A 26,331-nucleotide genomic window follows, 5' to 3' on the forward strand; every position below is an offset into this window, starting at 1 on the left:
AAAAAACATGTTTGCTATAACTTGCGTTTCTTTCAAAACTCCACATTTGAATGGACTTTGTTTTCTGTGGCATCAATGTGAGACTAAAGATAAGATAATTAGGCTAATTTGATTATTAGTCTTACCGTCAACACCTGTGCGAGCTTCCCTATTGACAATTGCGTTGTGATGCAGCATGTTTTAGTTAATTGCTGCTGCTAATGAGATGCAAGAGTGATTTTTTATTTATTTTTTCTTCATTACAGGGAATCCGATTAGTCTCACTCTTTCCCATGTAGTCTCACACTGATGATGCTGAAATCTTTGTGGGGAACAAACTTGAAGCATGTTTTTTATGATTTTTAGTAAATGTTGCTATGAATCATGCCCAAACTTTTACAAAATAAGTATCAAGGATATAATCAAAACAAGAATTGGAAACATGAATTATACATGGGTGAAAGAATTACCTAATTTTGTATACCCTATTTATTCTACCTTTTAATTAGAACAGTTTAGTAAAATGACATGAAAGTGTGTTGTAATTTGTATGTAATCAGTTTGGGGCACACCATGTGAAATCAAGGTTAAAGATTGCAGGTTTCTTATTTGTACAGTACATGTGCTTGAGAAGATGTGGTATGCTTTTCACCTTAAACCATAAACTAGCATAATCGTGATTCTTATAACATGCGAGATGTTTGTTTAATTTTATACTACGTTTTTTTTTACTAAAACTGAAATTGAGGCAGAAAGCAATACCCCCCAGAAGGAACAATTTTCTTCCCTACTTGCACTATTCATTTATCTTCCTTTTATTAATCCAGTGGGAATGTTGTGGGAACACTGATAATGAAAATCAAAGAGCAATGCTAACAGAACCTTATGATATGGAGTATAAGACAGTTCACCAGACAGGCAGTTTGTGATGTTACAAAACGACCCTCAAATTGAAATATTTGACCCGTGATGTCTTTCCTCCATATCCAAATAACAAGACATAGAAGCAAGTCCAGATGAGGGAATGTGTACTATAAAAAAAGTCATTAAATACCAAGAACTAACCCTGCCTGTTACTGTAATGTCTATTCAGGGACCTTGGAACCACACTATCCCACCTGCAGGTATTGTGGATGGCTCGATGTGGGCTGTCAGACTTAGATGGCATTCCCTCATTCTGTTCATTGAAGGTATTTATACATTTTAAAAAATAATAATGTCTACTAGTTATTAAAGTAAAAGTAATTCCATAAATCTTACCTGTTTGCACTTTATTTACTACATTGGTCTCAAGTGTGCAGTTTTGAAAGAAACAAATGTTGTTGTTTTTTTTTTTTTTTTTTTTTTTTTTTTTTTTTTTTTTTTTATCAGACATGCATTTTAAAACATCATCTCTGGTACTACAATAGGTTAAATAAAAAAAAAAATAAAGATCTCAGTTTCCAAGCCTTAGTCTCAGGATATCTATTATCAAGCAAGTGCAACACTAAATGAAAGTTTGCAGAGCTTTTGCAGGTGGCTTGCAGAGATGTCTTGACAAATGAGGACCATATATCATGTTTTAAAATAAAAACACTTTTACTACCCAAGATTGCATTTTAATACTGGACATGTTAGACCAATATAACAAATGTATGTGCACAACAGGTAATATGTATTAGGTTATTTTATTAGCTACAATCACTTATCACACTATCACAGAAATTTGTTTTTACTTTGTATTTAGGTTTGTCCACCAGTTGGCACTGTGTGCTTTGTAAAAGTAATAGAAGGCTTGGTGGCAAAGCAGTTTAATTCACTAGCCTTTCATGCATCTGGAGCCCTGGGTTCAAACTTGGCTCAAGTGGAATGTGTTTGGCAGGCTCGTGTAGCCAGTGGTCAAATCCAACATACAAAGCACAATTTGCAGTCTGTGCTTGAGAGAGCCCCAGGACTAAATGGCCGGGGGGTTCAGGTCAGGATCAAGGTCTGCTCACAGATCTGTGATGGGAATCTCATTTACCAAGTACTGTATTTACATTACTGCTAGAACAGCTTCTCATTTAAACTGCTCCTTCAGCCAGCTGTCCCTGACTAGGCTTTCTTACGTTTTATCCTCACCTGGATCATTTAACCAAATTGAACAACTGATAAATGTATTGACCCATCAATCACGACCCACAGTTTCCTGCATTCCAGCCACATTCACACATAATTGAAATGACCATTTTACATTCAGGGATTGGATCTTTTGACCCTATCTCTGTTAAACTACAATAAAGATAACAACCTCTAGCAATATTGTATTATTTTTAGCAGTTTAAAAGCCTAGATAACGCTTCAAGCTGTTTGTGAAGTGTCATAACCACTCAAAGGTGCATTTACAGTTCCAGTACAATGATACAATCTGCTCGTAGGCTGATTGCCAGACACAACAACGACCCAAAGCATATGGCTAAGTCAACTCTGTAGTTTTTGTAGAAAACAAAGGTTAAAGATCTAGAATGGCCTTCACAATCAACAGATCTCAATCCAATAGGAATGGTTTGGACTAATCTGAAAAAAAGCTGTAGCCAAGCATTGTCATGTCTGAAGGCCGAAACAGAAGCAAAAGGAGGACACATGAAATACTCATGCAGGGGTGCCAGTACTTTTGTTGTGAACAGATACTTTAAGTGAAACAAGTTCATTTGTTTTTTGATAAATATTATTTGTTAATTACTGGAAATTATGTACTTTTAGTTATGTTAAAAAGTTCTGTTAAAATGTACTAAATGTTTGTCCTTAATCTGTTACCTTAAATTATAATAAGCATTGGGTGCCAATATTTTTGTCTGCAACTGTATAATGAATTACTGTTATATTCCCTTAGGAACTCTACCTGGCCTATAATGATATTTCGGACATGAGTCAGGTTAGCATGCTGGATCATTTAGAGATTCTGGACCTTGAGGGGAATAATATAGATGACATCACACAGGTTCAGTACCTGGGACTGTGCGACAAGCTGAGCATGCTCACATTGGAGGGCAACCCTATCTGCTTGAGACCTCACCCATACACTACAAAGGTAACTCACAGTTTTCTCATCTTTCAGTGTCATGGTTTCCCAATAGATTTCCCTGCTTTGATGTCCCATTAATACGTTTCCTACCCTAGCAAGAATAAAATGTAACCATTACCTAATGGGATATATCTCTTATAGCCCAAATGACCTTTGCACTAATATCAGAGCTGCTTCTTTTAGAGCCCCTTATGCGTCAGGTGTCGTCTCTGCCCTTAGGAGATAAATACAACTGTTGCGTAGGGATCAGTGCATTTTCCTTTCAGCCTGTCTGAGGAAGGAGTGAGCTCTGACTTCTCGGCACCAATACCGTTATCATTCTTGTGCACTCTGTGTGTGGATAAACCCTGCCTGGGAAGGGAGCATGCAGAGGGAGCAGTTAAAGAAGGCAACTGTTGTGCGTCTTGTGCTCATTTTTCTAACAGGACACTAGAAAGCAGGCAGGTCCGCTGTTCTAGGGACCATTGTGCATCTCTGAAACTGGAGCAGCATCCAGACTCGTCCCCTGCAGTGGGGTCAAGAGAGTACCCCCTCCCTGTTACACTGGGAACTAGGAAGCAACCCTCTACAGGTAGGAGCTTGACTAAGAGTCCACACTCCTCTAGATCCTCCTCTTGTTCCCCCTCTATGCCCATGAAGAGGGACAGAAGCCACCGTAGCAGGCTTGCTGGCAATGCAAGGTTGTGGGGCAAATGGAAAAGCTTTTGGAAGCTGTGAACCAGCAGCAGTCCCTTTTTGACACAGCTGCTGCAAGGCCTCCCCCCACCCTGTTGTCTCAGCACCGTTGCCTGACCCAGAACCAGCACAGAAGGACACCTTGTCCCTTGCTGCGTCTGAGATTGCCCAAGAATTCATCTTCCTGTCTGCGGACTCGGAATCTGATGTTTTGGCTTCCACGGTAAGCCCCTCTCTGTCAGAGGAGCTCACCGTCCTTATCAGACATGCTACCATGGCGTTGCAGGTGCCTTGGACTACAAAAGATGAGCCCAAACACATCTTTGACAGGGTTTCCACCAGCATTCGTTTCAGCCCTACTCAGGTATCAGCCCTGCTGCAGAAACATGCCGTTGCAATGGTTCACTCTCAACAAAAGAGAAGGGTTTTATTCTAGGTATTTCCTGGTGCCATGTGGCAAAGTGGCTGCTGAGTGAGAACAGGTGCAGAAGTGATGCAGTGCAGGAACAAACACAAACAGGAAAATTTTGTCTGTTTGGAAAAGGGGTCTTTTTATTTGTAACACCCGGTCTGGCGATCAAACAATAAGCACACCAATGAGTAATACACGGAGGTAGAAAAGACAAGGGATTGTTGTCCAAACAATAAATACACGTTATCCGTCCCACAATAATACTGGACACGTTCACCAGTCTGGGTGCGTGCAGTAGTGCTCGTGGTGGTGCTGTGGTGAAGTGTTGTTCCAACTTTTTGCTGGCCCAAAGTGACAGTTCTGGATATGTGTTAGCCGTCTGGTGGTTCACAAACAAAGACAATTACTAACACTGACAAATAAACAAAACATTTACAAATATTATTTTTCAGCTTTCACTGGGTCTGTCACGGTCCTTGCAGTCTCTTTAAATAAAACCAAGCGAAGGAGTAGATTGCGATTCTCCGTCCCCTTTTATGCTGTCACGCATGACCCCTTGGAAAAGGAGTGCAGCTGTCTCTACAGTCTGCAGCTGCTACGTCGTTTCCCTTCCGGGTCAATATGTTCTTGCAATGAAGAATCACCTTCTTCCAGACTGACCGACTTCTCGACTCTTGGAAAGAACTGTCAGGCCTTTCTGTCCAAAGGACTCTACTTTCGCTGCTTAGCGCCCCCACAGGTCAGGAGGGAGATTTACAACCAAGATTCATTATATTTCTGTCACATGCCGAAACAGGGCTGTGGTCTCAACCTCAGACATCTCAACCTGTACTTGAAAGTACGAAGCTTCAAGATCCTGACAATGTAACAATTGTTGCAGGCAGTCAGGTCAGACGGCTGGCTCACTATTGTGGACCTCAAGGACACCTACTTTCACATCCCTGTAAAACCCGGCCACAGGAAATACTGGCTCCTCTGAGACTCAAAGGCATCAGAGTGCTCAATTACCTGGATGACTGGTTGATATGTGCCGAGTCACCAGCACAGGCAGTGTTGCACATGGGACTGGTCACCAGCCACCTCCAATGGCTAGGCTTCATGGTGTACCATTTAAAAAGCTGAATGACGCTCTTTCAAAGGGTTGTGTATCTCAGCATATGCCTCTATTCCGTAAACATGGTCGTCATTGTGTCGGACAACAGGATCCAGAGGCTAACTGTCTGCTTGGAGCTTTTTCAGCCTAATGCAGCAGTGAGGGTACTGACCTTCCAGAGACTTCCGGGCCTGATGGCAGCTGCATCTCAGGTTCTCCCTTTTAGAGCTCCTCACATGTGCCCTCCCCAAGGCTGGTTCAACCACAGGGTCCTTCACCTTGTTGTGGATCAGCACCGCCTGCTCTCATTGTCTCGTCACTGTTTGGAAGATCTCTCGTGGGGAAAACAACCAGCTCATCTGTGCTTGGGCAGAGTTCTGGGCAGTATCACGAGGAAAGAGGAAAGAGGAAAAAGGTGGTGACCACAGATTCTTCCAACCTTGGTTTGAGTGCTCCCTGGCCAGGGCGAGTGGAAACCCCCATGGGAGGGTCTCCTAATGAATGTTTTAGAGCTGTGAGCAGTTCATCTTTCCCAGGAGATACAAGGGTGACTTATTTCAACCACCAGGACAGTCTCCGGTCTCCCGGTGTCAATCATGTTGCCGAGGAGCTTTTGTTATGGGCTCACCAACATCTGCTTTCAGTCAGTAGTTCACCTGCCAGGGGTGAGGAACTGGGCGGCAGACCTTCTCGCGAGATGGCTACAAATGAGGTGTCTTCCAAACATGTGTAAGTCGCGAGCACTGAACCCCACACTTGCCCCATGGCAGATTTACTGCCATTTTTGCAGGACCTTTTTGATGAAGGGAAATCTCCCTCCACCTTTAAGGTCTACCTGGCAGCTATATTGACACTTCTTGGAGGAACAGTTTTTTTAAGGGTTCTCAAAGGTTGTCCCTCTCTGGCAGCTCAGTGTAGTGCTGGACACACTTGCAAGACTGCCGTTCAAGCCCCTTCATTCAGCTGAGCTGAAATTCCTATCCTTAAACACAGCTTTCTTGCTTGCTATTACCTGCACCAAGTAGGTAGGTGAAATGCAAGCATTCTCAATGGCGAAAGCCTGTTTGTTTTTTTGCGGACAGAACTAAGGTTACTCTCCGCACTAATCCTGCTTTTCTCCCTAAAAGCATTTCTGCTTTCCATATCAACCAGTCAGTGGAATTGGAGGCCTTCCATCCACCTCCTTTCCAGTCTAACAGAGGTAAAGCTCCATACACTCTGTCCAGTTAGGGCATTGGCGTATTATGTTGACCGCACCCAGAGTTGGCAGTAATCTGAGCAATTGTTTGTTTGCTTTAGGTCTAAGTTCTACGGACAAGCCTTATCTAAACCGCGGCTGTCGAGGTGGATTTCAGACACGGTCAGGATTGCATACGATCTAGCCAACCTGCCCCACCAGAGCAGGTCACTGCACAAGAGACCTTGCTACCTCTTGGGTGTTATTCCAGATCACATCTGTCGCAGACATTTGCACGCCCTAGTATGGGCCACATCTCATATTTTTACCAGCAGAGCCCTGGGTTTGGTACCAGTGTTAAGGGCAGACATGTAACCATTACCCTTTAAGGTCACTGCGTTCACTTCACAGCAGGCATGCAGAGAAAATGGCGCTGATCCTAATGCGACAGTCGTTTTTATCTGCTGGGGACAGAGATGACGTCTGATGCATAAGGGGCTCTTAAAAGAGCAGCTGATATAAGTGCTCATGTAATTTGGGCTACAAGAGATATATGATAATAATAACATTCTATAGTTACCCAGTACAGCTAGATAGCAGCACAGTATTTATTATTTTTACATTTCACAACTACCCTCTGTTATATATATTATTTAATTGAAACACCACTAAAATAAGGATATATGTATGAACAGGAATTTATACGAATTCACATTTTATTTGAAAACTGGACAAACGGACAAACATATCCAATTTAGCAAGGGGCTACTGTGTGGTTATGAAAAACTATTTGATAGAAACACATTTTTTATTTGGCGGTGAAGGTAAAGGGGGCCTGTTGCAAAATGGTTGATTGTGTACAGGTGCAGGAGTGATGCAGTGCGCAATGAACAGACAGAGATTTGTCATTCAGTTAGAAAAAGGGGTTTTATTTTTTATAATCCTGGTCTGGTGACCAAACAATAATTCCAGGCAATACAGAACAATGTGTAATGCACTGGAAACAAACAAATGGGTCACCAGTCCTGGGTGCGTGCTGCAGTGCTCATGGTGGGTGATACAAGTTTATTCGTGACAAAAGTTAAGTGCTGTTCCAGTTTTTGTGCTGGCTCTTTGGTGACAGCTCCGGAACATGTTAGCCGTCTAATAATTACAAACAAACAATTATAGACAAACAAATGGTCTGTTCTTCTTGCTACATGTCCGGCCCACTGCCATTTCATTTTGTTTGCGCTCTTTTCCATCCTTCTTTTCTCTTCTTGTTATTGCCAGCATGTATCTTTCCATACTCCGTTGAGTCGTTTGTAATTTTTGAGTCATTTTTGCATTGTTGGTCCAGGTTTCATATCTGTAAGTTAGCACTGGCAGCACGCATTGGTCAAAAACGTTCCTCTTGAGGCAAAAGGGTAGTTTCCTTTTCAGAACCCTGCTTAATCTTCCACAGGCACTCCAGCCCATGACAGTCCCAAAAAATTTGACTTCCATGTGTACTGTCAGATGTCCTGGTGCATGCCCAGTGAAGCGTTTTGTAAGCTGTATTACCTCCGTGTGGAAACACACTAGTCTGTGTGACAAATGTGGTCTGTCTAATTTTCCATAAGGAAAGAATTTGTTCCTGCTTTTGTTTTGTGTAGTAGACATCTTTCACACTGTACAGGTTTCCTTTGCATGTTGTATTTTGATGTATTATTGTGATTAATGTTGCATTCAATAAAAAGAAGAAAAAAAAAAGTCTGTGCTGTGTAAGTGGTTGCGGGCAAAAGAAAACCAAGACAGAGTTGTTCCCACTCAACAGTGTGTAGATGATTGTGCATGTGTTGCGTCGGGAAATGCAAGTGAAAAAGCAAAAAAAATAATAATAATAATGGCATTGTCACAGCATTTTCTCTAGTTATTGTAAAGCACATGTTCCTGAATATTTAAATGCTTACCTGAAAAACAGTAGATGCTAAATTGTAGAATGTTTAGTTTTTTATGTCCACCATTTAAAGGCATTCTTTTTTTCTCTATCACATAAATACATGAAAAAACAACAACAGACATTTGAAATGCCCCCTTCTTGTGCTGGACAATTTTAGTGAAACCATGCAGCTCTGTATCAATCATTTACCAGAAATAATCTAAACCAGCTGTCAGGTTCCTAAATGCAGTGTAGCAGGTCAATAAGACAAACGTTTGCTGTATTTATTTTTAAGTGATAAAAATATTTATATTTACCTTTCACAAATGGGAATTTTCACGGGGAACTACATACAGTCAGCACTCACATATCCGACCCTATAAAATGTTTACTTCAGTGACGGTTAAACGCGTGTGACACATATCTGATTATTTTTGGCCCGTTCCAACCCTTGTCTGTTTTTCAGGGAACACAAAAATTATACAATATCAAAAATACACATCTGAAAAGACTGTGTTTTAAAACAAGTAGGCCATTTAGATGTACTATAATGGTTTTGTTGGTACAGTACTATGTTTTCAACAGAAGAAATGTTTTAATTCAGAACTATATGATAATAAAAACATCACTTGCCAAAAGAAATGACATGTTGATTGTGATATAGTACATACTTTAAAATCTGGTGGATACTTTAGCAGTATGTAAAATACCCCGTTAAGGACCCAACATCAAAATGAAATCAAAATGTTGCCCATGCACAGAACTGCGTACAATGTAAAAGGTAATGCAATTTAGAAAAAGATTTAAATAAATAAATAAATAAATAAATTTAAAAAGACGCAGTTTCCAGAATTAAAACAGTATCCAAAGTCAGTATTCAAAATTACAGATTATAGTGCTCATAAGGCAGTAAGGCAATAATGTTACAGTTCACTTGCAAATGAAAATGCACAAAAACAACTAAAGATAAAAAAAAAAAAAATCACAGTATCTAAAACTATTTAATGACTAACTGTTACATTACCCCAGCTTGCCTCTTCACTTTGTTTTGGCTGCATTTTCATTAGGTGAAAATGGAGAAAGTGCATTGTAACTGCACAGGGTCTCCTATTTACAGCAAATCCCCACCCCCCAAAAAAAACAAAAAACAAACCACAAACAGTAAAATATAAAGCAAAATACACTAAAATACAACAAAGAAATAATTAGGTAAAATATAATGAAATTGCCTTTGTAACGCATATTCATGAGCAGTCTAGACTGTGGCGTGGTTTGGTAGTGGGTAGATTTATTGTCTATTAATTAATAGCAACTGCTTCAGACTGATTTGGCATGCAGAGAAAAAAAATGTGGGCTGTGGCAGATATTCAAATAAATTGTAACATTGAAGAGATGGGCTTTGAATCACAAAACTGGTGACGGAGTCGGAAATCGCATGTGATGGGTAAGTGCATTAATTTGTTACATATATATATAATGGGGATTGATTTTATTCTTAATACAAGGGCAGTAAAACGTGACTGACGTATATCTGGATAACAGATATCTGATTGCTGACTGGGTCAATTTCATGGAAATCCGTGATAACCATGCAATTAATACAGCCTTACTGATGATTCACAGGGAACAGTCTCAAAGGTGATCACTGCTCTGGAGAACAGATATGCTGCAGATTTTCAACCCTATTAAATGTGGTAATCATAAGGAATGGTCACTTATTCCTCTGTAACCATTCAAATACCTGACATCAAATCAGTACTGTCCTGGTGGCCTCTATTTACAGCATTGTTTCCAGTGTTACGGCACATGTTTGTGATGATTTACATACATTTAAAGGTTCAGCACAATATTAACATTTATGAAGATGTAGGTAACAGTCACGCAGTTGCATGTTTTATCAGTGAATGCATTAGCTGACTTTATTATTTGAAATGACCTTCCTCAAGGTTATAAGTCAGAGCTTATGGATGAGATCATCAGCTTTTATTGCATCTCATTGTTCACAGGGGATTCAGTATCTGTTTTTTTTTTCTCTGCACTTATGAGAGCAAGACCTCATAAGAAAGCTTTTATGATCTAATCTTGTTTTACGGTGTTAATGGATTTCTGAGGTGCTCTATATTTTCATTTATTATTTTATACAAATTGATAGGGGTATTTATCAGTATTAGTTTTATTTTCCATATTTTAGACAAACTGACAAACGAAGCAGGCACATTGTTTTTAAAATTGTTAATGAAATTTCCAGATGGATCCAAAACACTGTGGTTTTTATAAAGTATTAATTATTCATATTGTGTCCAGCCATTGTTAAGATTTAAAAGTTATGGGTTGTTCTTTTGGTATAAACAGGTTTGACATGTGCAATTTATTACTGTTTAAGCAGTCATGGATATGTGGCATCTATAATAAAGTCACCAGCATATTTAACCTTTGGGGCAGCCTGGGTAGATCTTAGCTAGGAATACAAATCACTATGATAGGTGTGCACCAACAATGTATTCCCCCTGAAAAAGTGAGTTTGTTAAAGAAAGGAAAGTTTCACAAGTGAAGTAAGGGGGTATTCACAGGGGAGTGATTGGAGCAAACAAGCTGCTCCTGGGACCAGTTCTGATTAATTAAAGATCCATAGGAATGCATCTAATCGACCCAGCTCGTTTAAAACATTTCCCACCCAACATCAGAAAAATGTTGTTAATTGATAAATAGAAACTATTAACATGTCTATTTTTGAAAGCATTCTTACTTTACAGCATTTTTTTTCACACCTGCCTAAAACTTTTACACAGTACTGTACAAAATAATAATGGTGGGTGAGATTTACACTTATCATATGAAGAAAAATATAGTTTAAAAAACGTTTAAACTGATGAAACATTTGTCTGCTTGACTTCAGGTACCACAGTGGCATCAGTTGTACCATGTACCCATATCTTTGTCAGCAGGGGGACCCAGAGATAAACTCCATGCCAGTTGTGTTTTTTTTTTTTTTTTTAAGCCAGCTAGGGTTTATTTACCAGCTGGATACACTGCCAGCCTGCCTGAGTGCTAATTTCAGACTCGTGTTTTGTCATCATGGGTCCTCGCTGGGGCTTGAACCCATGGTCTTTGAATCTGCAGGGACTTTCACTGACCATTAAAGAATATATAGAAATGAGCTATGATGGAGACCTGCAGATTATTGAGAAATGATTATGAGGTCAGTCGTTTCGTACTCGAGAATTAGAAATGCCTGCTATGTCACTCTGTTGCTCCAAAAATAAATTCTTCTGTTGCTAGTCTACTGTTACATATTACAGCTTCTGGGTCAGTAAGGAAAACAAAAAATGGATTTTAAGGGAAAACGTTTTGTGTCAGAGATTAACGTTAAAGTGCTGTACATACATATATATAAGTAAACACTTCTTGCTTTTTTTGTACAGCCTGTTTCTTGTAACAAATAGTCATGTAAACGATTTGTTACATTTCTGGCAAGTTTAGAATATTAAGTGAAAATATTCAACACCATACCATTGCTTATTGAAAGATTTTTTTATAAAGGTGTATAAATATAAGGATGTATATGAACACCATATTTTAGGTACAGATATAATCCCACAAGATACAACATTTTCTTTAAAAGATATTGATGGGGGAAAGAAACAGCCAATAAACAAAAATCTAGAGCATAAGGGGGGCCCTCTCAGTCTGTATGTCTATCTGTCTGTCTGTCATTTTCTTGATTATATCAATACGTTTATGAAATTCTTTATCTCAAATTATTTAACGTATGCATACTGCATAATGTAGGCCATGATGATCTATAATTTATGGTACTGATTGCTGTAATTTTTTAGTTATTGCTTTAGTGGAGGATGTATGTTAGTAACAAATTTATGAATAACCGTGAAGAATGAAAAGATCTTCAGCACAATGAAAAAGGAACAATTGATAACACAGCCGCTAATAAGGGGTAAGAAAATACATTTAAAGCCGTATTTAAGTTATTGACAAGAGTTCTGACAATTTGACACAGTCTACGGTTTGCACAACAGTCAGCACCATTCAGAAAACAAAACACTGCAACTAGCAGAAAGGATCTGGGTTGTGCAGGGGCTCATTTGACTAATGGAGCATATCAGTATCAAACAGATGGAAATAAATGTCATATCCTCTAATCTGGTTAAACTGGTTCATTTTATTTTGCATGCAGTCCTCAGGGTACAGCTATAGAGCCGCAGTGAAGGAACTGGTCCCGCACTTGAAGTATTTGGATGACATCCCTGCCGATCACAGTGCTACACCACACAGCAGTAAACTTAATGAGGACTGGATGATTGTAAAGCAGTCCATCAAAGATGGCAATTTGACAGAAGATGCTGACAACCGAGGTAGGGATTGCAGTATGAATGCAGAGTCCATTTATCTATATAACCCTGGGTTAGGAACGCATGATTTTATGTAGAACTACTGAAATTGGGGCATTTGTTGTCCAATTTACCACACTCCTTGATTAAAGAGTACATATCTTAAAACTAAGTTTACTTAATTTTGTTATGCGCTTTTATGATGTTTGCTATTATTCTAAGTGGTTCTGTGGAAGGGTGGTGGGTAATTCACTGACACAGGAGACAGACAGGTGTACTTGAAAACACCACACAGGTGCCCAGTTTTATTTTCAGGTTGTGTTTTGTTTTTTTAGCCCGCAGAGGGTGATGTTGTCCGTGGTCTGCTTACCAACTATGGTAAACAGAACCACGGGAATATCAAGCAACGGTAAACAGGCGTACTCGCAGTTGCTCCAAAGAATAATTCAAAAATAGAAGGAAAAGGGAAAATAAAACAGTAATAAAACTACAAATAAAAGGTGCTGCACTTGGCAGCGATATCCCAGTCGCCGCTACCTGTACGACCCGGATCGCCAACCTATGCTACTGGCTCACTAGCCTGCTGTAAACAGTATTCCGGGGTCTGCCCAAGGGCTCCCCGCTGTCACTGTCTCGCTGTTTAATTGTTTCTTCCTCCCCGCTGGTTCTCGATCCCCGACCAGCGCTTCCGCACATTCAGCGCGTCTAAAAGGGCAGACCTGAGGGAACAGTAGAGCATTATCTTATAGGGCTAACAATCTCTCACACACACCCTTTCCCATCTCCCCGTGTCACTGCCATGACCGACAGGCGGTTATTGGACAACTGCTGCCCTCCTCCTGCAGCACTGTGAACACACCAGCAGAGTCAGCACAGATCTCCCCCTGCTACAGGTTCTTACTGCAATTACTCAAATGTTAACTTTTTCTATTGCTTGATAAGTCTGTGTTAAGGTGCTTTGACAAGGAGTTCAAGAGCTGCTCTTCAGTTGTGATTGCCTGTCATAGACATGTAAAATAGGCTAGATAGCTAAAGAATTAAGGCTCATTCACACTGGACGCGGCTCAGACGGCATAGGCGTTGTGGCGGAAAGCAGATTTTTTCACTGACCGCGGGACAAATATTGACTCGGAGCTGAACGCACATGTGGAAGGGTGGTGGGCATTTCACTGACAAGGAGACAGCACTTTTAGTTGTAACGCCGCTCAGACGCACTGATTTATTTCAGCCCACAGAGAGCGTTGTTTTCCGTGGCTTGAGTACCGGCAACGGTAAACAAGACCACGGTTATACCAGTCCAGGTACACAGTCCACTGCAGGTGCACTCGCAGGTGCTCTGGAAATAATAAATCACAAAGGACAAAATGCAAAAGAAAAAGGGAAAATAAAACACAGTATAATAAATACAGTATAATCGTAAATCTCGAAAAACTACTCACTTCTAAATCTTGTGTAGTCATTTTTTATTACTTTAGTATAAATACATGTTAATTTGGATTCATATGTTGTTTTTTTCTGACTTTATATGAACGAAAAGACACACATTTGCCCGTTTTCCCATTGGAAATAGTAATATTTTGAAATATCACTGTCCTGGTCACAAAGCAAAGTTTGTGGGGAATAATAGCCATTTTCTATACTTTTGAGGCATAAGCAATTAGGAAATAACACTTACTACCCAGGAACAAAAATTGTGTTACATAGTGTAATCGGGGTCTGCCCAAGTTTTTCCCCCGCTGCAACAATAATCTCTTTCTTTCTTTCTTTCTTCATTTATTTATTTATTTGTTTGTTTGTTTATTTATTTAATTCGCTCGTTCTCCTCCGGCCGTGCTCGGTCCGGCAGCAGAGCTTCCACCAGCTGGCTGGCTCGTTTCATCTGAGAGGGGGCAGCCTGAGGGAACACAGAGCGTAATCTTTATAGGGCCAGCAAACCCTGTCGTGGGTTATTGGTTACTTACAGCATACCTGGTGAGTCTGCCGTGCAAGCAATTCTCCACACCCTCTACCTCCTGGGAGAGAACCGCTTGTCCTACCAAAGTCCCGCTTCTGTGGACTAGGTGCCAGTGTCACACTGTTTATTAGTTACAGTGCGCATGATAAAGTGACTGTAAATGTATGAATCATGCTCAATTTACACACTATTTTTTTCAGTTTAAGGGCCCATTTCAAAACCTGTCCTGTCTCAAATGTGAACAACGGGGGGCGAGGAGGATTCAAATGTGGATGTCTCCAGCCAGCAACAAGGGTTCAAGTCCATAGCGTGTTTTTTCTATCAATTCATACCTTTTTTTATAGCTTACCGATAGTTTAATACAAAATACAAGTAAAGGAGTAAAGGACAGACAGAAAAGTTATTCCCTTTTTTGTTAAACTAGATTGTTTTGCTCGGTTCAGAGTACAACTCTATTGAATGCTACTACTAGTCTGGAGAAGGGATCTATGAACAGGTTTTGAAAGAAAAAAAAAACACATTGATTTTGTATAATAATCTGCTGCTCTGCTATATATATATATATATATATATATATATATATATATATATATATATATATATATATATATATATATATATATATATATATATATGGCTGTTGTACTTTCTACTAAACTAACAAAACCACTGACTCATTAACCCCAGTAGAATGTAAATTATAATTATCATTAACAACAGTGAGGTTTAATTATTTAATTATGTGGTCCCCAACGCAGTGCCCGATTTACCAATATGCCAATAACAGCATTCACTGTACTATGTATGGGGCCCCTGAAATATGGCTTAGCGTAGGGCTTTAAATCAGGCCCTAGGTGTGGGGAGGAAATATTCTCCAGGAAAGTATTGTTGTAGCCCAGCGGGGCGACCTGCCACCTGCGACTGTCAATGTTGGAGAGTCTCCACTGCGCTAGTCACGCTGACCAAGCATTGCAGCAGTGGAAGACAAGACAGAAAATAAAAAGCACTACCATTTTTCCAAGAAACCGTCTGGACAATCAATCTTTTTGCAGAACTCTTTTCAAATGGCCGCTCTAGTGCACTGATAGTGTAAGGATTATTGCCCACATTGTCAATCAGGTAACACAGCAATTATGATCCATGATGTGGTATGGAACAGAAAAGCCAGAGCACTTGTTAAGTCATTTTGAAAAGGGCTTTGAAACAGACTTTAAAGTTATAAGTGTAAAAAGTTGTCAAGATGTTAACAGTGAAAAGGAAAATTACAGGCGCGTTATTTAAACAGTTGTAGCAACACGTGGGGACATATGACACTATATTTCTCGGGAACCCCGCTACTTACTCTTTAACTATAATGAGAAACGAAGAATACAAATTTGCCAGTGCCGGCCAAGTGTGAACGAGCCTTTATTAAGGACAAGCACCCTCTAAAGCACTACTGTGTATTGCCAGAAAAACTGAAGAAAATATGAGTCAAAGTGTCAGGTCATTTAGGTGTGCTGTCTCTTAAGCCAGGTCCACACCTGAGCGATCAGTTGTGCAACTCAATTGCTCCCGAAATCCCATGTCTACAAGTTGCATTTTTTTTATGATTATGACTTTTGGTTCTGGCAACTGAGTTGACATTTTTTTTTTTTTTTTGTCCCATGTCTACAAGTTTAGAGTTTTTATTTTATTTAATTTTTGACAACTGAGGTGACACTTTTTTTGGTCAGGTCATAATGTGACCAGTAATTAACGAGGAAGAGTTGGCTGTTATTATATTTTCTACTGTTGTTATTTTAAATGCCATATTCCCTAAAGAAAAAACAAGGCCATGTAAAAGCTGGCTGAGGCATCAGCAGAAACATGGGGCATATCATGCCCTTGTTGAGGAAATGAGGCTCGTATTGAATTGCCACATGATCGCCTATGTCTACAGAGGTCGCTCAGGAGGTTGCTTGGAAAGTAGAGCCCGACTTAACCCCACGATAAGCGACTCGGTTGCATGCACCTAGCCTTAGTGACATATATCTATGACAGGCAACTAAAACTGAAGAGCAACTCATCTCATGAATTTAGAAAACACGTTAACACATACATATACATATAAAACACAGTATTTGTGTAGAATGATTGCAAACATCATAAAAAGTTAAGGGGACAGTGATATATATGTGTGTGTGTGTGTGTGTGTATATATATATATATATATATGTGTATATATATGAAAAGGAAATGTGAAGCTACTGCGAATATATTGCTATTCCTGATTTATGTAAAAAGGCTCTTCAGATATAATGTATACTATTGATTGTAGTGGATACATCTAAATGTTTGGAGCAACAGAATCAGTTTTCAGTGGTACAAGGCATAAGAAACCCACTGTGCCATCAAGCCTTTTTTGCCATCAAGCCCTTTAGGTGCTCATTGACCCAGCTGGATTAAGGCACACAGATAATCGTACATTGTTTTAATTGGAAGGTTGAGAAGTGTTGTTGAGTTGAGCATTTGCTGTGGCTTGCAGGTGCTCATTGAAGACCTGTTTCTCCACAGACACAGACAAGTCTGTAGCTTCAGGAAGGCCCTCCTCGGGGCAGCATCCTCGCATGTCCAGGCCCGGATCAGCCAGGAGGCCATGGACAGCACAGAGACCGTCCAGCATGGGGATGCCTGGGAGCAACCGGCCTCAGTCAGCTGGAGGATTACGCCCTGGGTCTGCAGGCTCTGACGAGACCACGCTGGAGGAGGATGCCAGCGACTTGACACACGGTAATCTCCACTTGCAGTGTTGGAGATTGGTCTTCAATCGGAAGTACTTACAGATACAGTTCAATGACAAACGTTTTGACGAGAAGTCTTGGACTGTGTGGACCATACACATGCTTTTAGCTACCGTATATGGGCACCTAATTTATATACCTGTTGCAGCTCTTCACATGTTTTTTTTTTATGTTGTTCTGGTGACAATAGCGTCACAGTATGGCTTACTCATCTGTATTTTTCTTTTTGTCTTTAAAAAGCATTTAGAATGATCACAGATTCCATCCCATTCCCACTGCTACCATCTGTATATCCTGTCAGCATATGCTGTTGCAGGGATTTAATAATGAATGTGTATGTGGGTGCATTTGATAGCTGCTGCCTACCGTAGACACCTGGTAGCACCTCATTTTGTGGTTGGATACACACGATAAGCATCTGAACAGAAGTGTAAGCAGAGGTTAATTCTGAACTTAGAATACTGCCAGAACTGCTGTCTTGTCATCAAAACTTCCTAGCTTTTCATATCAGAGATGTCACATGCCATGTGATGCAGTGTTACGCAGAAGCGTGTGCTGCATATTACAGGTGTTTCCAACTTGAACTGGGATTGTCAATGGGAATTCGAGTAGGTCAGACCTGTTTCAGACATTGCTCCCCATGATATAATATTCCTCAATATCATTTATTTTACAGGTGTTGGTCGGGTCATTTGTGGGAATCCTATTAAAGCCCTACGTGCAAGGCGGCAAAAACTGAATGTAAGCTTTATTGTATTGTTTATTGTAACTTCTTTTGGAGATCTTAAAGCCCATTGGTAATTCCTGGAGTCCCTGTTCTTCATAGTTACTCCTAGATTTGTCTTTTTTGATAGAAAAATATAGCGTTACACGTCCCTAGTGCACTGGGTTCTAGATCTCTGCAGGAAGAGCAATTAAATAAATACATAAATAAATAACATCATAAAAGTGCTCTGGCTTTTCTGTTTCATACACCATCATGGGTCATTATTGCTTTGTTACAATGTGGGCAATAATCCTTACACTATCAGTGCACTACAGTGGCCATTTTGAAAAGAGCTTTGAAACAGACTTTAAAGTAGAAACACGTGGGGACGTGTAACGCTATATTTTTCAGAACCCCGCTATTTACTCTTTAATTATCTATTTAAAAAATAGCTTTGTAAACATATCATTTTCAGCTGGCTTCTCCATCTCCTCCAAATCCCTTTGCACACTACAGCCACAAACCAGAACACACCTTCGACATAGAACTTGAAAATAGGGGTCGAGAGGACATTATTGCTGAACTGAAGGCATGGAGGATGGAACATAACAAGTAGGAACGATTTATTATATTTTCAATTCTAAAATATGTGTATTTAGTTCTAGTTAAATGTAAGGGACAATTCCACTGGCTTGCCAGTGCCAGGCTTGTCAGTCATCATTGGAGAAACCTAGTTTTTTGGCAACAGAACAGGATTGTAGCACGTGTTCCACATAGATAAGTCTAGACAACATCCTCAGCAATATATTAAAGCCAAGATGAGTCCCACTGACTGTTATTATACTATGAGTTTACAGTTTGGTACCATAAATACAGTTACATAGAGGGTAACATGAGAATCTTCAGTTCGGTGCGTTCCATTTATCCACTTATTTACAACTCGAGATGAGATGCATACATTGTTTCAATTGTTGCTGAACAGAGGTTTGTGTATTATGATAAAACATACAATGTAGAATAAATGATGAATAAATGTAATACTGCATATCGTTGCTATGAATGCATGCTCTCCCTGTCACATTTAAGTTACCAAAATTATAATTTTATGATATTGCACTGATAATGCAGCCTAACATTTAGCATGATAATGTGACCTGCATGACACATGTTGTATTCTGAATGTAGTGTATCAATGCTCCAGTTGCTGTGTGTGTTATACCTGCTGTTGATATTCTTGTCCTGTATTGCAGGCGGCTGGATGCGATTCAGAAGGAGCGTGAGCCCCAGGTGCTGAAGATCTTCCACAGTGATGATGAGGGGGAGCAGGATCGGTACAGCCTGAGTGACAGTGCTGAGGAAGATGAGATCAAGGGAGCCTTGAGTGATGATTGGAATGCCAGGACATCTCCAGACTCCTCATTCCAGTCCTCTGGATACCCCTCTCCTCCTACTGGTAAGATCAATGCACTCCCACATGCTACTCCTTGTTTCACTTTGCCTTGGTCATTTTTGTCTCCAAATACATTTCAAGCATTTGAGTATTTGAATATTTGTTCCAAATATTCAGCTGGTAAATAATTAACTTGAAATTTATGTTTTAGCAAAGAGGCAAGCAAACTGAGAACTTTCTTTTACCCAGTGTTAGCTAAAACCCCTTTAGAGGGATGCTTTATATCCCAATATGTTATTTCTTACCTTTATTATCCTATTATGTGTGTATGGTATGATTCTCTGTTGTTTCTAAGTAGATCATTATTTTACTAACTACACAGTAAAAATGTCTTCTATAAAAAAAAGTTTTAAGGCTGATTGTGACAAAGTGACAGACTCACTGCATTCCTAGAAGTAGAAGAAGTAGAAAATATGACTTTGTAATGTATTGAGAAAGAGAGATTGCTTGGTAAGTACAGAAAATCTTTGTAGAACACACAGACTCTACTAAATTATTTTGTAAGCCAGTTGTTATTTTGGAAGAATGCTAATAATATAATATTTTTTTTTTTTTTTTTTTTTAAAAGACTGTTTTTCCACAGTGGCCCTAAACCTGTCCCTGTCTCCGAGCCCCCCAGTTTGCCCGTCTCCCCCCTCTCCCCCGGGAGCTTCCACTGGAGTTCGGAGGACCCACAACCTGCGAGCGCGGCGCCTGAAGATCCCGGACCCAGAGCAGCAGGAGGGAGTACAGGGGCTGGGAATGGGACAGGGAACAGGGACACCTCCATTCAGAGCACAGATTGGAGCACTACACACAGATGAGAAGTTTGCCCTTCTGGATCAAGAGAATTCAACCATAGAGGTGGTGGGGCCAAAAGTACAACAGGATCTGAGGGCCAGTCTTCCCAGCATGGAATCCACCAGGCCTGTTTCTGGACCAGCTGCTGTAGGACCTCGGATTCACAAGTAGGCATTTTAGAAAATTCTATATGCTGTGAAACCCCACTCTTACTAGCTAATTGAAAAGAGATATTTGGATTTTCAAATTATTACTGTAAGATCGTTAATCTGACATCAATTAATCTCCATATGTAATTGTAATACAAGTAATTTTAATGTATTAAGGAAAGTGTTATATTGCACTGTAAAGACATAAAGACTAGATTGCTGCATTTTCTGTAAGACAACAAAGCAAATGTGTTACATGGTACTGTTATACAGTAGACGTGTATGTAAAATTAATGGTTGCCTTTCCAGTACAAAATGTAACCATTACCGAATGGGTATCTACATCCTAAAGACCCCAGTCCTGAATACTGTATACCAAAGCTGCAGTCAAAGATCTTTGCGCCATTTTTCATTTCAAGACTGACCTGATCAAAGAGCCTTGTTCAGATAAGTACATTGTTGCTTATATCTGTATATATTTGGCATTTTATGTGTTTTTACACATTTTGTATGTGATATTTAAGCGAATTGCTGTAATAGTTTTCTATGTATGTGTATTTGTGTGCACAACAGCCTGTTGCTTGTTGCATCCCGCTGCGGCCTTGCGCCCCACGTGAAGCCAGCTGCTTGAGTTGCTCCTCTCGGGCCCAGCAACATAAGTTGGCTGACTTTGTGCTCTCCCCCCATGGTGCTTAGCTCTGGCTGGAGCTTATTTTCTTCTTGTTTTTGCTAATTAGCACCATACAAGATGTTTTATATTATTTATGTAATTGTTAAATTACTATTTTTTGTTCTCATTGTGTTTTCTGTTTTTCATATAATCACGTGCAGGCCTGTCTGTAACGTGGTGCTTGCACCCGTACAGTAAGAGCAGCTGTTTGCTTCAGCAGCATTGCACAGGACAGAGGTACTCGCTGTTGTTGGTATGCATCACAACCACGGTATCTTGATGCTGTCACTCCAGGGCATACGTTTGGTGCCGCAGTGGATGAGATGCTGCAGTACTCTCATCACACATGGGAATCCACTAAGGAGTTGGTTCGTCTGCTTCCCAAGCGACCACCTCCAGCACGTAAACCAGCGACAAACTGCCACTGGCGATGCTCAGGACCGGCTCGCCGCAGAGGCCATAAAGGTTCCGCCTCCCTGCACAAAGACAGAAGGTGGAAGCTAAGCCCTAGGAGTTTGCTGCCACAGGCCCAGGGCCCCTACTTAGGGAGCCATCTAGACTGTTGGTGTCAGTGGACCACAGACATCTGGGTGCTTACTACTGTTCAAACCGGCTGTTCGTTACAGTTCAAGCACAGTCCTCCTCTCAGGGCTATTCGTATGATAGACCCCCTTGGCCATTGAAAGGTTTTCTTTGCTTTTTCCGGAGAAAAAACGACTAGAGACCTGTACTTGACATATTTTTGATGATGTCGGACATGGTCAGACATCGGACTGGAAAGGGAAAACTGTAATGTCGGACCTGGTCCAACATAGGATCACAAAGGGTTAAAGTGGCTTTCTTGCTCTCTATCACCTCCGCAAAGTGGATGAGTGAGATGCAGGCATTCTCTATCATGAAAGCATGCTTATTTTTTACAGAGGCCAGAACAAAGGTCACACTGCCTGCCGATCGTGCCTAGTTTGGGCCTTGGCATATTATGTTGACAGGAAAATAAGTTGAATGCAGTCTGAACAATATTTTGTCTACTATGGGGCAAAATCCTATGGTCAAGCCCTGTCTAAGCACACGACTGCGTCACAGGCTCTGTCAAGATGTGAGTAGTGTGTGGATAAAAAGGAAATATCCGAACAATACTTTAAAGTGCAAAAACATCCATTCTTTATTTTACACTTTGTTTACAAATAATAATCAAAAATGATAATAATCAGGTTGAACAGGTTTCAGTCCCAAAACAAAAGTCCAAACACTCCAATAGCCACAGTCCTCCGTGCACGAAAACTATGCTGTTCAGTACAGGACGTGGTGTGTGTCTTTTGTACAGTGCAGTGAGGGTAGTGCTCAAGGTGTGTTGCTAGCTCTGTGGCTGCAGCTTCTGGCTCTCAATCCTCCTCTGCAAGACAAATGATACGTAACAAACACAACCAACATAACAGTACTCCAGCTCAGGTTTTATTTTCAGCGTAAGAGGGCTGTACTTACGCAACTGCGTCCCTTTTGTACCACCAAACTCATCCCTGCCATCAGCCCGGCGTCATGGTTTATCCAATCGCTGCCTGACCCATATGTAACCGAAATTGAGTTGTTTAGAGCACTTGCAGCGACGCAATTTCCCCAAGATGTCTGACTTCTGGTTTCCACTTAGAGTCAAGTCCGTCAGTCGAGGGGAAAACATACAACCAACCTTACACAGTGCCTTTTCTGATCAGGAGATTTACAGCTCAAATACCTTTGCTCTCTGTCACAGGCTCAAAGAGCAGCTTTGGTATAAAGTATTAAGGATTCATGTCTTTAGGAGGTAAATACCCATTCGGTAATGGTTACATTTCTAGTTCTGGGAACCAGGGTTATGATAATAACCTAACATTCTACTGTGCTGTATAGTATTCTTATAAGTTTTGTATTGGATGTTAATTGATGTTAAAACCCAGGACCCAGGAGTTTGAACACTCAGGCCTGGTAAATCTGCTCTGAATTAATCGCATCCGCATCACAACATGAAGTAGTCACACCTAAGTCTGTGCTGATTTAACACTAAAAGCTTGGAGATACAGTATAAGGGAGGAGCAATTTATTTAACATCATTGGCTCCTGATCGTTAAAATAATGTACTTAATTGAAGGTAGTTCTAAAACCAAGGACTGGGAATACATGCGAGTTTCAAGCCATGTGGATTACATGTTGTTTTGGTGATGTTATTGAGCAGTGGTGAGTCAGTTATACCAGTCTTTACTGTCAAATTAATATGGCTGTTTTTTGTATTCAAGAACTGCAGTTGACAGAAGCCCTCAAAAACCCATTGACGCCCATCAGCCAATTATCCGCTCTTCTGTAAAAACACCTGAGAGACCCTGGGTACAGCATAGTATCCGCCCACTCACAGCAAAGGCTGCGCTACAGAGACTGCCTAACAGACCCGCTGTCATTCCTGGACGGGGAAACAGTAACTCCAGCTAAGAGCTCACAGAACAACCTGCAGGCAAGAAGAGTAAGGGGGCTTGTAATGCTGGCTTGTTTTCGACTGTGATGACACTAAAAAGAATAAGGAGTCAAGAGCAAGAAATGTAGGTCCCAGTATCATGAGCAATGGGTATGCTATATTGTGTGCTTTGATCCATGTATTTCTTAACACCTGTAGAGTCTGTGAGGCAATATTGACTTTTCAGCAATTCAGTACGTGTTGCATACAGATGCAGTTCCCATTCAGACCTTTATTAAATTGTTAACCATCAAAAGTATACTTCTTCCCCTGTGATTGATAGACCCACTTTGTAGCTGACAAAATCAGTCAAAACCAGTAAGTTATTAATTCTATTGCAGTTGTCTCCAAATCATCTTGACAGTGTGCATTGTCAGCGGATTACGTGCATATTGGTTGTATTTAAACTAGTTGAAGGGTTTTGACTACACAGCGCTTGTTCTATTTACGAGTATCAAAAGCCTTTAGTTCAGTATAGACTCAAGACAGTCCTATAGACTCAGGTCCTCCCTGCAGAACCTTGCTGGACATGTGTACTGGTGAATGGTTTCATGTCAATCACAGCTACTGTTAGTGGTTATTTTTTATTTTATTAATAACTGAAGCAAATGTTGCATGTATTTAATAAGTCCCACTATTTTTAACTGAATACCCCTTGTTTGAAGAGTATGTCGATGCTTGACAGGAACAGGAGTTCACTGTTTTTTGTTTGACTAGGTAGCATTCTACTTAGGAGGGTTTAATACAACTTGCGTTCTTTGTATAAAGCGATTATTCAAAAGATAAAAAAATGGGATAACATTAACTCACACAGATCCCTTCAATTGTGATTTGTATGAGAAAAAAATAACCTGGACTATTAATAGTACTGCTAAACTATGTCTTTTAATAGTACTGTAATGGATACCCGGGTATTGAAGTTAAGCCAAGGTTTTTTCTAACGTCAAGCCAACTTTTTTGTGGGTTGTGATCATTCCATTTATACAGCATGTATATTGTTTATTGCAGTATGGTCTTAAACATGCAGTATGGTACGTACATTTTATTTGTGTTTTATAAGTCAATTTTAATAAATCTGAGTTTGTAAACTTTATATCAGATAATTAAAAATGTTTTGGATTTTTAACAAAAAAAACACAAAAAGGCTGACTGTACAATAAATGTTTTTGTTAATGCTTTGTTTACACCTTTTACTACAGAATGTATTTATTTTAAATTAAAAAAAAAAAAAAAGTTTTAGAATGGGGTCTCAAGTAATTGTCTAATGAGTATGTTTCAGTGACATGGGTGTAATAAATGGAACATGGGTTGTAGCTTCATATGTCTGAATGAAGTCTCTTGACTATGAATATGTCTCTTAGTGCCAATGCTGGGAAGTGAAGCCCTGATGCTCCGCTTGCTGCACAGCTATGCTTTTGTCTAATATTTTCAGTCTGTGATTGCCATCTACTGGCAGTGTTTTGTTTTATTTTCACAAAGAAGTGCATTCTCCGTGAATTATTAAAACAAACACATACACAAGATATGGTATACTAGAACCACATTACCAAGCTTTTCCGCCAGTGCAAGTTTGCACTACTTGCTTTGGTACATCTGACCTTAAATTATATTTCAGAGTGTGTTTCTCTCTACTTATGAACACACTACCTGGCCACTTTATTAATATCTATCTTCCCAACTGGATTTGGCATTGCCCTGGTGTGGGGCATGTCCTCCTGGTATACCCTATATTCAATGATTACTCTGGAAGCTGAAAGCTTTACTTTATTTCTAAACAATAATGCTGCACTAGTACCCTAATAGCAATAACTACTTTCAAGATGCTAATGGATTCACATTCCAGAATACACCTTGCAGAGTCTAAGCCACATTGTGTCCAGACTCATCAGGACCAAATGGTGGCCTGATTTTGGGTAGCCAGGTATATATATATATATATATATATATATATATATATATATATATATATATATATATATATATATATATATATAGTTTAAAAAAAAAAAAAAAAAAAAGTTTAGGCAAACTTTGCATTAGAAAAAAAAAAAAGTGAATCCAGCCTATAAAGTACAGTATAGATATAAATCTTTCTGAACCTTCATAAACAATCATAAACATTTCCTCTGGTGCTCCCCTGGCTGCACAGCGATGCTTTTGCCTTTAACCCTTCTATTATGTTCAGAATTTAGGTACATCTGTTATGTTTTGGGTCATATTGACCCGATGAAATTTCAGACTAATTTAAACAGCTTTAAATTGATTAAATGTTTTTACTTGTAAAGGTTTTACTCTTTTATGCTCTTTTAGTCCAGGAGCTGTGATAAAATTTCTTTGACTGCCAACCTGGGAGCTCCTCATTTTGGAATGTCTTTACCAGTGAGATGCTGTTGCAATACTGACAGAGAAAATTAGGCTCTGCCTTGTAGATATATATTGTTTGTTTTTTTGTTTATAAATATCTCCAGACAGTTGCATGCAGTTCCAAAAATAATAATACAAAAAATATATTATAAAATATAATTTTATATTATAAAATATATAATAATAATAAAATAACAAATTAAAGAAGTTTGTTTTATTCCTGCACACAAATATACATGGATTAATGCCACGGGTCACAGTGACCCAAAACATCTTATTTGTATACATGACCTGTGCTAAAACAAAATAAACATCTAAAAGACTCTGTTATCTGTGTATAAGTTCATGACACCAACTTAAGAAAACTCATAAAACATTATACAGAAAACAAA

The 26,331-nt window shown here is 39.7% G+C and overlaps 1 protein-coding gene across 2 annotated transcripts in view; it reads left to right on the forward strand.

Annotated features, from left to right (window-relative positions):
* Positions 1-24,761, forward strand: part of lrrc56 (leucine rich repeat containing 56) — a 39,170-nt gene extending 14,409 nt beyond the window's left edge. For both annotated transcript variants that reach the window (XM_041219098.1, XM_041219099.1), the window contains exons 5-13: positions 1,073-1,169; positions 2,831-3,028; positions 12,472-12,649; positions 17,115-17,330; positions 18,018-18,082; positions 18,523-18,659; positions 19,298-19,500; positions 20,066-20,444; positions 23,364-24,761. In XM_041219098.1, the coding sequence (XP_041075032.1) occupies positions 1,073-1,169; positions 2,831-3,028; positions 12,472-12,649; positions 17,115-17,330; positions 18,018-18,082; positions 18,523-18,659; positions 19,298-19,500; positions 20,066-20,444; positions 23,364-23,553 (1,663 nt within the window). In that variant the 3' untranslated portion in view covers positions 23,554-24,761. The remainder of the gene's footprint in view (positions 1-1,072; positions 1,170-2,830; positions 3,029-12,471; positions 12,650-17,114; positions 17,331-18,017; positions 18,083-18,522; positions 18,660-19,297; positions 19,501-20,065; positions 20,445-23,363) is intronic.
* The last annotated feature ends 1,570 nt before the right edge of the window (positions 24,762-26,331 follow it).

This window comes from Polyodon spathula, chromosome 19, assembly GCF_017654505.1.
Source record: "Polyodon spathula isolate WHYD16114869_AA chromosome 19, ASM1765450v1, whole genome shotgun sequence".
In the NCBI taxonomy this organism is placed as follows: domain Eukaryota; kingdom Metazoa; phylum Chordata; class Actinopteri; order Acipenseriformes; family Polyodontidae; genus Polyodon; species Polyodon spathula.